Here is a 14453-nt window from a genome sequence, read left to right on the forward strand (position 1 = left end):
AGTTAGCAGTGTCATTTTATTTCGCCTTTTTTTTACAGTCCCTGCGACCACATTTTTTGTCCCCGCGTCTCGGAGAGTCTTTTCTATTCAATGGCGGTGTGACGCAAAGGCGGATTGTAAGTTTCTCCGTGTATTTTTCTCATAATGTTTCGTTTCTCCTGAACTTGAACCCTTACTAACACTTGCGATTGTACAGTTTATTTAAAGCTTATTGCGTCGCTCTTAGCGAGCAAGCCTGCGTTGTAGTTAATTTTGTGACGCTTGTTAAAACTACGTGGAACGCTAGGACTAGTGCCGTGGAAGCCTCGCCTCGTGTTTGGCACTGTGCTTCCCCTTTGAACGGTTGTAATAGTAAATGTAAGTTTACGCAACTGGTTAGACAATTTCTGCGCGTTGATAAACGCGTGTTAGTTGAAGTTAATGATAACGTGTGTGTGTGCGAACGCGTGATGTGTCCGACGTGGTCTTGTTGCGCGTGCCGGCCTTTGAACCATGTGTGCGGTCGTCGTATGTGAACATTTACTAGCTTGGGCGCCACTTGAGTATTCTTGTATGATCATGTCCTTGTGTGTTGTTATTTTCGCGTGCACTTTCATTGTCTGGATCGTTAAATTTGGTAAATTGAGCGCGCCGCTTTGCTGCCAAGTTTTGGGACTCTGTTCCGTCAAACCTTGTCCTGCGTTCTGAAAAACCCGGGAATTCACCATCACGCATTTATTAAGTCCTCCACGTGCCTTACTCCAGGGCGAGGTTAACTGATCTGACTTTTTCGGCGATAAGTCAGCGATTGCTAAGGCACCGTTGTAAGATTGGTATTGCCGAAGTTCTCGGTTGCGCTTCGAATGTGGACAGATCGCAAAACGATTGCATCGTCTGTTGCAACCGCTGTCTTGTAAATTCGCGCGAACGTGGCATTATGTCGAGGTAGCGCCGGTTTTCTTTGTTGACAAGATAAAAGTGCGTCTTGGGCCTGCGGCGAGGTTTAATGTGTGTAGGATTTAGCACTTGTCTGTGCGCCATCTGTCAGTAGTCGGGCCATCTTGATCAGAAGCGATCGTTGTGGCATGAGTGATAACGCTACCTCATATTTTCTTGACCTTTTCACCGAATTCCGTCCAGATCGTCTGGCAGCGGCGTATTTGGAGCAGATTTGTTTAAGCCTTGCAAGTGGTGGTAACCAAGCACGATCTCCTGCTTAAAAAAAAAATAAAACGCCGCCTAATGGTAACTGTGTGCTTGGGTTGGGTAAAACGAGCGACTGTTGTAGGCAGCCGACGCGTTCATGTATGACCTCGAAACAGTTGTGCAGCGCAGGCTAATTTCCGAGCACGGTCAGTTTCGAACGCGTGGCTATGGGGGGGTGCGCACTGCCCTAGCTCTTAGCTTAGCAATGTACTGCAAAGGAGTCTGAGGGAACACCTGTTGTCCCTTCGCAGGTGACTCGAGATTTCGGAAACGCAGAGTACACCGCGGCCAGCCGCAACCCCAAAACTTGGCAGCAAAAGAGGGATTGTTAGCAGGAGTGTCGCTGCTGCGTTGAGCAGACACTGCCAACAACATGCCGCAGAACGAGCACATTGAGCTTCACCGTAAACGGTATGGCTACCGGCTCGACCACCACGAGCGGCTTCGCAAGCGGCTCGGCCGGAAGCCGCACGAGGATGCCGTTAAGGCCAAGACCACTCGGGGCCTCAAGGCGAAGATGCTCACCAAGCAGCGCTACTCGGAGAAGGTTCAGATGAAGAAGACGCTGAAGATGCACGAGGAAAAGCTGACCAAACAGCGAGGACCCGAGGCAGCGGCGCAGGGCGCAGTTCCGGTCTACCTGCTGGACCGTGAGAACCAGTCGAGGGCCAAGGTCTTGTCGAACATGATCAAGCAGAAAAGGAAAGAGAAGGCCGGCAAGTGGGACGTGCCCATTCCGAAAGTCCGTGGTGTAGGAGACTCCGAGGCGTTCCGGGTGATCAAGACGGGCAAGCGGAAAAAGAAGGCGTGGAAGCGCATGGTGACCAAGGTGACGTTTGTCGGGGAGGGATTCACGCGCAAGCCCCCGAAGTTTGAGCGGTTCATCAGACCAATGGCGCTTCGTTTTAAGAAGGCTCACGTGACTCACCCAGAGCTGAAGGCCACCTTCTGCCTGCCGATCATCGGTGTGAAGAAGAACCCGAGTTCGCCCCTCTACTCCCAGCTGGGGGTGATCACGAAGGGAACTGTGATCGAAGTGAATGTCAGTGAACTGGGTCTCGTTACACAGGGTGGCAAAGTGGTCTGGGGAAAGTATGCGCAGGTGACCAACAACCCCGAGAACGACGGTTGCATCAATGCTGTTCTTCTCGTGTGAATAAAATAAAGGAGTTTTTCTTGTCAATTGTTTCTCTTTCATAGCTTGAAGCCATCCAATTGTTCCATTTGTAGGGCTTCCACCGTTTTTGGTAACATGCACCCAGCCTCATTGTTTCAAGGCCTCTATGTGCATGACCAGAGCTCATTCAAGGCTGTGCAGAAAGGGTGCTTCAGTGCTCTGCCAGCTTGTCCTCCAAAGCATTGCAGCATCAGGAATTTAAGCGGTGCCCCACTGTGTGACAACAGCTCTGGTGATCTGCAGTGGCCCGATAGCATTGAAGGTTGCTATTGGATTTTTTATGCATTGTCTTATCTTTTTTTTTTTTTCCCTTAACGCAGGTCGCCATGCAGATCTTTGTGAAAACTCTCACTGGCAAGACCATCACCCTAGAGGTGCGTGTAGCTGCTGTTGCTTCCTGCAAGTGTTTTAACGATAATGTCTATGATGAATCATGTACCACACATACGCACTTACCTGGTGATAAACGCAAAACACCGAATCACTATATGCAACTTCTGATGGCTTGTCAATGGTGTTCCATAACCTGTAGAAGCCTGTGCAGTCTTGTGAGCCCTGTTTTTTTTTTTTTTTTTCTACCCTCATTCCTAGGTCGAGCCAAGTGATACCATCGAAAATGTCAAGGCGAAAATCCAGGACAAAGAGGGTGAGTTCTGCACGAAAAGCAGTTGACACGCTCCCTTCACAGCGAGGCTGTTAATGAGACTAGAGGTGCTGACGACTGTTATGACAGTTGTGATTTTCTGAAAAGAGCATATCATTGACCATGCCCATATCTTTAAGAGAATGTGGGGTAAGTTAAGGGCATTGCACAGACAAGTTTTGAACTTGTGTATGTGTCAATAATGGGTTTAGTTAAAATTGCTAAGGCCTGTTAGATACGAGAAAAGCTTAAGAAGTTGCCCTGTATTCCTGGGAGAGCCCATAAACTCAAACATTTAATATTTTCAGCTGATGGGCCACTGTGTAGGATGTGTGCTGAAAGTTAGAAGTATCTTGCGCGTGTTTAAAAATACTTGCCCAATACTGGTCTTCAATAACTTGAAGCCTTGCAAGTATTTTCTGAACCCTTGGTATTCCCCTATTTTTGTGCAGTGCGAGGGGTTCGTAGGTGGTTTCTCCAATGTCCTTGGCTAATTGAACAAGGCACTTGTTTCTTGAATGTAAAGATCAGGTAATAGGCGATGTGTAGGCGAAATTTGAAATGTGTGGCTTAATTTGCGGCCTTTGCAGTGAATTACGTATGCAAGTAGACTGATTAGTCAGGAGTGTCATACGAGCAGCACAGAATTTAGCTAATTGCCCTGGCAGAACGACAAATGCCACCAAGATTAAATGTAATGGAAATGGGAGGAATGCTACCGCAAATCTCTAAGAAGTTAGATGTGTGTATTAAGTGCAGCTTTTGCAAAAAAAGATCTGAATCGAGTGTTTGAAAGTGTCACAGCCATTTTCATTTAGGCTTGCCAATGTCCCATCTGTTGCTCTCAAGTTGATATTTTGTGAAAATGGGTGTAATGTGATTGTGTGATGAAACTAGCGTTCCTGGGCTAATTAGAAGCATAACAAGTAATTGCTGACCCCCCTCACTTTTTTTAACACAATATACGAGGTTCATAGTACGTTTCTGTGGTGTCTTTGGTGAACTAAACCAAGCACCTTTTTTGTATTTCCTTTTTGATTAGAGCCATATTTCGGGTAATGTGCAGGCCAGGTTCAAAATGTGTTCACTAATTACAGCTTAAGATGTAAATTCATGACTGCAAACGATCCAGAGTGTTCCAGCTGCATTTTACGAGCTGCACAAAATTTATCCTGCTGACCTGGTAGAACTGCGAATGCAACAGATCAAATTTGGCAAGAAGGGAGGAGATGTGAACCCTATGGCCAGTTAAATTGCAGCTTTTGTAAAAAATTATGTTCTCGTATGTTGTGGTACATGTGGCCACGGTTTCCAATTGACCATTCGTATAGGGGCTATATATTAAAGTATGATCTAATTACAGGGAGCTTAAATTGTTATTAAAAGTGTACAAAAAAAAACAGCTTTGCTGGAAATGTGGTTATTCGGCAAGGTCGCACAAGTTGTGCTTTGTTTTGTGAGACGTTGCCAGGTGCAGTGGATGTGAACAGAGTTGTTGGGCAGTGGTCGACTGAAACAAAGGCAAATGAGCTCTCTGCATCCTAACAGAAATTTGGAATGCTGAGGATACACTACAAATCCAAATCGTCTACGTTCTGCTCTGGTCATAATGCTGTGGTCTTGCAAACACATCGGCAATTAACAAATGCAGGTAGTTACGTACAGGATGAAAGAGCCCTGATACAACGTTGTACTCATCTCAGAGAATGTGATTTGTTCTAATGTAAAATATGTGCTTGAAAAGAAACCAGTATGTCTGCAATGCTATGGTACAGTTTTTGAGGATCAGCTGCATTTCAATGCATTTGCCAACATTGCATTATAAATTGTTTTAAATGTTCCCCAAAACAGCTTACATTCTTCCTTCGCAGTGTTGGTTCTTATGGACTGAATTGCACCTTATGCAAGTTAGTGTGCTGGTTCGCACATGACCACCACTTCTTATTTTAGAGCCTTTTTTCTTGAGGTATGATAAAAAGGTACAGGACAGGCATTGGTGTTTCACTGGTGGCATATTAGCTTTGTGTTGGAACCTTTCAGTAGTGTCACCGAGGTTAAAAGCAGTCCTTGGAGAATGAAGGTCAACCGTTGGCTTTTGATTCCGCCTTTGTAGTTCTTTTGTCACAGCAGCGGGGATGACGCCCGAATCGTGGCGCATGGGACTTGAGATGTGAAGTCTGCGGCCCATTTGATTTTGCGCAGGTATCCCGCCCGACCAGCAGCGTCTGATCTTCGCTGGCAAGCAGCTTGAGGATGGCCGCACACTGTCGGACTACAACATCCAAAAAGAGTCGACTCTGCACCTGGTGCTGCGGCTGCGCGGTGGAGCCAAGAAGCGCAAGAAGAAGAACTACACCACACCCAAGAAGAACAAGCACAAGAAGAAGAAGGTCAAGCTGGCTGTGCTGAAATTCTACAAGGTGAGTATGTCGCAGCATCTTGTGTGAATGTTTCGTTTGTGCCAAGTCTTCTCGAGGGCCCGTCAAGGTATATGGGAGTGGCAAAACACTTCTACTTTACATTCGCCAATTCCAGAGTGGCTTGTTGACTTCCAAAGGGAAAGCTAAAATCTGCCAACTGCTGGGATGAGTTGGCTCGTTTATGTATTCAGGTCTGTTCCAAAACTTTGAAAAGCCATAAAGGAGAGAGAGGGTACCCGCATATAAATGCCAGAATCCTGATGGGAACCAAATTGTCGGTGAACTACTTCCATTGAACACTGATTAGCTGAGCCCAGTTTGCATGAAGCTCCTCGCTCCAGATGCCACATGGTGCAAAAGGTGAAAGTATCCATTGAAGTGAGTTTGAGGGCTGCCATCTTTAGGTCGTAAGGCGCACATTCACACAACTCCAGTCTGTGCAACATAGATGGCGTCCGCAGGTGAAGGGAATGTCGGGCAGGTCATGCATGCACGAGATGTTGCCACCTTGTGGGCACCTATCTGCTTTCACACATGCCCGCTCTAACTTGTTTCTTCGTCGAAAAAACCAGATTACAGTGTCGCATACACTCAGTATCTTGAATCCACAGCTTCGGCTGCCTTGTTTCTCATTCTACTTTCATGTCTTTTTTAGAAGCTGCTGCGAGTTGGTCACTATTACGTTGGCTTGAGCCTCAGTACCTGTTCCACCATGCTTTAATTCACCTGGTGCATGCACAACTTGGTCAAAGCAGCTCAAAGGCACGAGCTAGCTCTGCTGTTTTTACGAGGTTGGTGTGGTGCACAGGACGGTAGCTTAACAGTGTTTTCTTTGACCTAGGCTGGCACCGCCAGCCTAGATCAAAATATTTGCAAGGCTTCAAATTATTGAAGACCAGTATTGGGCAAATATTTTAAAACACGCGCAAGATACTTCTAACTTTCAGCACACATCCTACACAGTGGCCCATCAGCTAAAAATATTAAATGTTTGAGTTTATGGGCTCTCCCAAGAATACAGGTCAACTTCTTAAGCTTTCAGTCAGTGATGACTGGGTGCTCATCGGTGTACCTGAATGTCTTTTCGATGACTCCGTTGGGGAGTGTTCAATGCCTCTCGGGTCTACTGCTGCTGAGGACGGGTGATCCTAGAGCCTATGCAGATTCCTGACTGCTGTACAATTTTTGGTGCCATCCTGTAGTTGTTGATTGAAGGTAACACTCTAAAATTTCCACAAAAGCCTTCATTGAAATACAGAATTTACTTGCAAAGGTGGACATTTTTTTTTTCTTTTTTTTTTTAACTCTTTGCACAAGCTTTGAGCCATCCTACCGCAGCCATCAAGTTGGGAACAGTGAACAGGTCATAAATGTTCAGATTTAAGATGCTTCCGCACAACTGGTTGTGATCCTTTGCCACTTCCTATGCTATGAAGCTATTGTATGAAGAGGCATAGACGGGTTGTGTGCCTTTGCAGCAAAAGAAAAAGTGTTGGTGACTCGTGCCTTTCTTTGCTTTTCCTATTCGAGCCTCTTCGGCATATGAAAGTGCAAGATTTGATCAATGAAGCACTAATTTGTACGAAGCTCTTTCGGATTGTTGCTTCCCCCCCTTTTTTTTTTCTTGTGTGTCTCTTGTGGCATCACGAGAAAGGGCTCTTCTTCGTTGTAGGCACGCGCTCGTGGGTTGTTTATGGCAAGCCAATCTGCTAGCAGTGAAATGGCTTTTGAGAGGAGGCCCTGGATAAAAGGCATTCATGCATTCAACGGCGCATTTGTTTTTGACCTCCATGGGAATGAATCGGCTCACAGTTCCGGACGTAGTCAGTTTGTCTAGTGTGCTCAGGGCTGTTTATATCGGGGATCTTCAGTAACTTAGCTTTTAAGTGCCAAAATGAAGTACATGGCTAAACTGCCAGAAAGTTGCTCTAGCCAGTAATACTATTTTTATTTCTCAGTGCACTTGAAATCCAAAATAAACAAGTGCAAATTTTGGTGTGAAATTTTTGATACTTTATGTTTATAGAAAATCATGATTTGGCAAACATCACAGCAAAATAAATAGATTCACTTGCTATATCTATTCAGCATGAACACAACTGCATAAAACTTGTTGCTGAGACTAAAAACCAACATTCAAAAAAGCTCCATAAGGCAATGTGTTTTGTCTATTAAAATGAAACAGAAAAGTGCAACTGAAGTTTCAGTTGCTTGGTGTTGTGCTATAGCAATGTAGATAGCTTCACCATGTGGCCTGGTTCTTCAGCAACAAGCTCATATGACATGGTGGCACAGCTCAAAAAGAGCAATGAAAAATTTGATGGCGTGTCCTGTATACTAGTCCTTGAAAACAGTGCGAGAGAGCTACTACCACCTGCTTCAGATTTCTTTTTCAATTTTTAGATAACATCTATGTGGCATCTTGGTATATTCTGCCCCTCCACGAGTAAATGCGGAGCTACAGCTGACCGGGACTGTAGCCAGTCTGTTGCCGTCTTGTGCCCCTTAGCAAGCTTGTTTTTTTTAACGGTATTTCTATCTGTGTGGTCCTTGTTACACTAGTGAAGCCTTCGTCGGTCCTTTTCAAGGCCCTGGTGCACCAAACAGCTTCTCTGCCATTGCTGTGTTGCTCCTCGATGAACTGGTCAATGGCCATTTGTGATGTAGCCGTTCATGATGCTCATTGAACACTTGTGGCCGGAATCTTCGCATTCGTCAATTTTTCGTTGTTGCAACTGGCATTCTTCTTTGCCATTGAGCTGGCCTTTTATGCTTATAATGGTAGTTGCTGTAGCATCACTGTAAATTTCTAATTGTGGCTTCATGCTGGCATACTACATCTACTTGTGCTGGGAGTGCTCCCAGAGTGAACTCGGAGGGATCTGGGTATTTCTCTGCTGTGATGAGTTCAGCTCTCTGTGGGTACTTCCCACAGAGAGCTGGCAGCTTTTGGCATATTGCCTGGGTTCGGTGATTGTTTGATCCAATCTCTTCCTTTTTTGATCGGAGCACTGAGGTCATAATCGCTACAATTGTCATTTTTCTGTTGCCATACTTGTTTGTCAACGAGGCAGATTACAATGATATCAGCATAAAAAAAAGCATAGTGTCGCAATAACAGAAATTACCCACCGTGGTTGCTTAGTGGCTGTGGTGTGGTGCTGCTAAGCACGAGGTCGCGGGATTGGATCCCGGCCACGGTAGCTGCATTTCGATGGAGGCTAAACGTAAAAACACCCCTGTACTTGGCTTTAGGTGCAGGTAGTCAAAATTAATCTAGTCCACCGCTCCAGCATGCTACATTGTGGTTTTGGCACATACAATGCTACAATTTAATTTTTAATTTGAGTGTTTCTCTATTCATCAGCCTTCAGTTATTCTTTTCAAGGTTTTGGCACACCGAACAGCTGCTTGCACCAGCTCTGCTGTTTCAGTGTTGTTCCTGATTAAACCTTTGATGGCTTCCACTGCTATGCTGGATAGTGAGGCCTATGACCCCGGACCATGGCTAGTCTGTTTGTGTACTGCTACATGCTTGCACCGTCATGCTCCTCGTATGGCCCGTGCAGGTACTGTGATGTGAGCTGCAGTGTGAAACGTTCGTCGTTGCAAAGTCTGAAAGAGATGTTGCTGCCTTACCTGTGCTTCGAACGGCCTTCATTCCTCAGACATTCACCTCGAATGGCGTTATTGAGGTATCACTAGTCACCCTCAGCAATGAAATTTGCTCTTTGCGCCTGCTGCGGGTCTGGAATCTGGCGCACCCCTTGTTCCCTGCTGTCCTTGTTTACACCAAGCGATCATATTTATGGTCTACTCAGCTGTGAGCAGAAGCTTGGCACAGAGCACACACCGTATTTACTAAATTCTAGGCACCCCTTTTTTTTTTCATGATAGCGATGCGTCAAGTGAGGGAGGGTGCTTAGATTTTTAAAAAAAATCTAAGATGTCTCCCATCCTTCTTTTTCATGGTGATATCTCAATGGGACGGGAACGAGAAATAATGAATGGCACACATTCAAAAGATGCCCAAGTACTGGCAGTGAACTCCCCGCTTGTCTGGTGCTCGGTACTCGGTCACTCACTTCCACTGAAGTCCGTCCCACCGCTTGAGCTGCCGCTCTCAGTATCCACCAGGAGGTTGTCTTCTGTTCTGTTGGAATGGCTCTTCCTAAATGACTTGGCGTCAATGTTGGACCCGCTTCCTCGCGTCCGACATCCACCTTGCCTTGGTTGATGGGGACATTTTCTGCAGCTTTCCAGCCTGCATCATCTTCTGGTCGGGGTTCCGCAGCCGCTTTTCTTACTCCTATCGAAGATTAGTCTTAAAAAGTTGTTGACTGAGAAACTGTCTTTACCTCCGCAGTAAGGTGGCTGTAAAACGCACCCAACAGAAGCGCATCGACCTCGCATATACAGTATCATGGGCCCCAACGCTTGTCACCCTTATCTACAACTCTATTAACTGTGCACCCCACTCGACATGTCAAAATACACAGGTGTCTCTTTCGCATTGCCAATCTGGTGAGCTCGTAGCTGTGTTCCTTGCGGAGCTTCATCACAAACCGCTGAAAAGCGTTACGTTTTCCTTCGAAATCGTCTGGCAGCTTTCAGCATATTGTCTAGCGTGTCTCAAAGAAAATCCATTTCTTCCCAGCATACACTCCACCCAGCCTTGGCTAGCACGAAACACCCTGCGGGGAATCTGCCATCTTCTTGCAATCTCCAACGCTTTCATCTGAATTGCATCAGCAGTGACAGCGAGGCCCCTGCATCATTCGCTGTGAACAAACTTTGACTTTTTCCATTTGCGGATGACGGCTCTTGTGCAGTTTTGTGAACTTGCACGTCTTTTTAATAGCTGAGGAAGGTTAGAATCGTGAAAATGCGGTAATCTTTGCCTTGGTCTGTAGCCTCACCGCCCGGCAGATTGAGCTTGCATTTTGTTCACTGTGGTGCCAAGCACTACTCTCATGTTGCTGGAACATGCTGTGTGCCCACTACTTCCTCAGCCGAAAAAGAAACTGGGCTGGTGTAATGTAGTGGTTCCTGCTGCTCTGTTTTGCACTGGCCTTGTCGTCCTCTACTCGCGGCCGTCCGATGCCGTTGTAAACACACGTGGAGCGTCACTCAGTCTGCTGACGAAGCTTGGAAAGGAGCAGCATTAGAAACGGTATCACCGCGAAATTATTGCCCAATATCGATCCAGTCCGATCAGCACTCGAGTGATGGGTCGACATGATCTCCTCACTGATGTGCTAGGTTTCAGGACCATACTCTATCCAGTAGAAGCAACTGGCAACTCCGGGAGTATGGCATTCCTTGCCACACTATGCATTCTGTGGCTGCTTTCGTTCCTTGCCAAATGCATGAGTCGTCTTGAGCCAATCTGAAGAGATTTGGGCTGCGAAAGGAATTTGGTCAGTCAAACAACGTGAAGCAAGCGGCTGAACGAACATGGAACAGCATAGCAATCAAGCAGACACCAAGAAGCTCAGCTGGAAGTGTGAGAGCCAAGAGAAAGGTGCGCCGGGCCAGTGTGAAGCGAGTGTGCGTTTTGGTCGGTCAGCTGCTTGAAAATGACCTTCAGAAAAGGCGTGACAGCATCTGTTCATCTCCATGGCAAAGTACACGCATACAGAAAACAGCATCAAAACAAGCCCAAGATGGTGGCTGCCATTCACAGCTTTTGCATGTTGCAGGTGTGTGAATATCAGTCACACTGGCCAATTTTCAATTATTTTGTGCATCCCATCATTGGTTTCAGCTGTGCAGCAGTAGTTCCTTGAGAACCATGTTCGTTCCAAAGGTTTACATGGTTGGTTCATGCTTTCGGTGTTTACTTGGTGCAGATGTACAGTCAAGAGCAACAGTCGAGACCACAGCACCAGGGAAAATGTTAATTTCATCTAGGGCAGCTGTGCAGCATGAAATTGACGTAATGCATGGCGCTGGGCAAACAGGTGCACATAGGTAGTACTACTTGATTTCAGCCTTTATGCCTAGGTGGCAGACAAAAAAAAATATGGGCACTTCTGGTCCCCAAACTTTTGTTCTCAACTGCACAAGATTGTATCTGCAGGTGCAGAACACGTGCACAAGTGCCATTGAAGTGTGCCTGCTGTGCCTTAGCAGGCGAGAGACATTTCATTTATGCCTTGAGCGCTGATCGTACCTGCGATTGGGGAACTCTGAAACTTCGGCTTTTCTTTTTGTCTGTCACATGGTGCCAGCACCACTGAAATCAAGCTGCGCTATTTAACGTCTCCACTGCTGTGAACGGGCTCACATGGTGGAGGTGAATTCATTGTACCTAATGGGGTGGAAAAAAAAGTCAAACACAATACATTCGTGTTGTGTAGACAAGAAAGGAATTGTAGGCACGTACATTTATTTAAAGATGTGAGAAACAATTATTTCAGAAGAGTATGCATTTGGGCTGGTTGGTTCATGATTACGAGCAATAAAAACAGCGCTAAACAGGACAAGTTGTTTAGTGCTGTTGTCTGTGTCCCTTCACTCGTCCTGTTGTTTAGCGCTGTTTTTATTGCTCGTAATTACTTCAGGTTGTGGCAATGTATGTATGTCACTGCTCTATTGCTTTGTCTTTTGGAGGGGGTAACCAATGGTTTTTTTCATTGGCAATTTTCCAGGTCGACGAGAACGGCAAGATCACTCGCCTGAGGCGAGAGTGCCCCAGCGAGGACTGTGGCGCGGGTGTCTTCATGGCTGCGCACTTTGACAGGCAGTACTGCGGCAAGTGCTGCCTGACCTACGTCTACAACAAGCCCGACGAGAAGTAGACGACGTTGCGGCCACCCGTTGCTGCTGCGTGTAAAATAAAAACCCAAGCCAAAACCTGGTGTCAACTTTTTCTGGGCAGTGGCATTCCGTAAGCCATTGTAGGGGTGATTTGCAATGAGCGAGCATTCTCCAACACTAGGGTTAGTTCTAGTAGTAACACATATATATGCCCCAGAAAGTGGATGGGGGAAATGGACGCTGCAGTAGCTGGATTAGTACAGCATCGCACATGTAATGTGAATTGTTCCCCACCTGTGGCAAGCTCGTTTTTTCGTCCACTTTCAATTCCATTGATTTAATATCTTTAATTCTATTAGTAAGCACAATTTTCCCTGTGTTGTCCTTTGTGTCTTTGTTGACTTTTTATATATGATTAATTTAAAATTTTCGCCCCTCACATTCTCGTAACCCACTTTGGGGCTAGATTGAATAGCATAATTAGAATGCAGCACAGCAGAGGCAAGACCAACACGGGTCATAATTGTAGTTGCATTCTCTTTGCAATTGTAGTTTTGTGTATGAGCTGTTAACATAATTTTTATTTGCCCATCTTTCATTCACTGTGCATAGTTTGTGCACTTCCCCTGTGTTGTAATAAATCTGTCGGAAGAACTTTGCTCGTGTGAACGCTGCAGTGCTGGATTCTATCAATTACACGTACTGTGCCATACCTGCAAGAATCGATAGCTTAAGTGCAAAGTGTGGCACCATGTTAAAGCACTGTTCCTTGTCTACACTTTTCATCTTGTGTTGGATCCCCTTCATCGTGCACCATGCGAATGCAGCAAGTGTACTCAACTAAGCTTGTGGCTGTACCCTTTGTAAGGGGCGAGTTTTAATATCCAGGCAGAAGGGCAAAAGTTTTTGAATACAGGAAGAAATTCTAAAGCCGTCCTCCACTTGGGAAGCCATCTTCCCCCGGCAGCAAATGTCTTCGAGGGGCTTGTCTCCTGTAGTAACAGCAGCCACTCGACCTGCAGTGGCATTGAAGAGAACATACACAATGATAGTGTAAGGTAGATAGAGCATTAACCTGTCAGCAGTAGAGGTAAGCAAGAGACGCTTAGGATATTGGCGAACAAAAAAAAAAAAAAAAAAAAGCGGAAGACGGATTGATAGGACCTGACGCGTTACAGACAGGTAACGGTGCAACGTAGATGCCCGTAAGCCATTGTGTTGAGAGAAAAGATTGAGGTGATTTAAGCAAAATCCTAGACTGAAAGCACGTATGGCATGCCTGATTAGCTCAAGCAGGATACATAACTACACGAACCGCCCTGTTTCAAAGGGGATGCCAATAAATCGCATCAAAAATGGCTTTGTCCTCTCTTTGCTCGTGCTTGAGAAGTCGTTGGTGGGAGATAACGAGCCGCAAATTTTCGGTCTATTCGATTCACACGCTATTCGGTGCACTTGCCGACATAGCGGGCGTTTTTAGTGAACGTGGAAGCGCTCACTAAGCTCTTCGACAAGGTTTTAACACAGTCGGAATAGGGTGGTAATTTTTTTTTTCTTTTCTCACCCCTCTTGTCGCATTTGCTCGATTGTCCGCGCAGCCAGACGTGACCTCTCGTAAGGACCTGGCATCACAACTAGAATGGGCCTCTTGCATAAATAACAAGTTGCACACAGTAAAACCCCTGCTTGGCGAGTGGAAGTCGTGCAGTCACCAGCAACGCTTCTATGAGGCGATCCTATGTCGACTTCGAATTGAGCATACAAACACACGTACTTGACACAATTTTCTACTTCAAAACGAAAACCCGCCAGCTTGCGAGAAGTGCCATGAACCACTTACAGTAATGCGCATTATTATGACATGTCCACGTACTTAAACACCGAGACGGCAGCTTTTACAGAATCTCAATAACCTACATATAACTTTACACCCCGCCTCAATACTGGGAGATGATCCGCTAGTGCCCTTCACTGACTTGTTGAGCTTTTCAGAAGAAACCGGTTTTTCGCACAGACTATAAAGTAACGCAGCTTTCGCTGCTTTAACATTTGATTGCTTAATATATTGTGGATGGCGCAGCATTAGTCGCTTTTGCGCCATTAAATCGGAATTAACTTTGTTCACCTTCCAAAAGACGAACGAAACAGGCGCCGGTAGGTTGAAACATTTTGATTGCATCGACAGCGGTGCATAAACCTTCCTTCCTATAGTTGCCGTTCAGTCGCCATGCTTGGCCCAGTGCGATGTTGGCTGCCTGAGGTATAC

General features: G+C 45.9%; 1 protein-coding gene and 1 long non-coding RNA gene across 3 annotated transcripts in view; one reads left to right on the forward strand and one right to left on the reverse strand.

Moving 5' to 3' along the window:
• Positions 1-44: 44 nt before the first annotated feature.
• On the forward strand, positions 45-12283 carry Ip259 (NSA2 ribosome biogenesis factor-like IP259). Its single transcript, XM_050192577.3, is given in 6 exon segments — positions 45-116; positions 1437-2335; positions 2590-2736; positions 2954-3008; positions 5208-5425; positions 12079-12283. Coding segments are annotated over 5 exon segments (1347 nt in total). The 5' UTR covers positions 45-116; positions 1437-1558; the 3' UTR covers positions 12229-12283.
• LOC129388052 (uncharacterized) overlaps positions 12139-14453 on the reverse strand; it is a 226920-nt gene continuing 224605 nt past the window's right edge. For both annotated transcript variants that reach the window (XR_011890670.1, XR_011890669.1), the window contains one exon: positions 12139-13203. This is a non-coding gene — a long non-coding RNA (uncharacterized lncRNA). The remainder of the gene's footprint in view (positions 13204-14453) is intronic.

This window comes from Dermacentor andersoni, chromosome 10 (genome assembly GCF_023375885.2).
Source record: "Dermacentor andersoni chromosome 10, qqDerAnde1_hic_scaffold, whole genome shotgun sequence".
Classification (NCBI taxonomy): Eukaryota; Metazoa; Arthropoda; class Arachnida; order Ixodida; family Ixodidae; genus Dermacentor; species Dermacentor andersoni.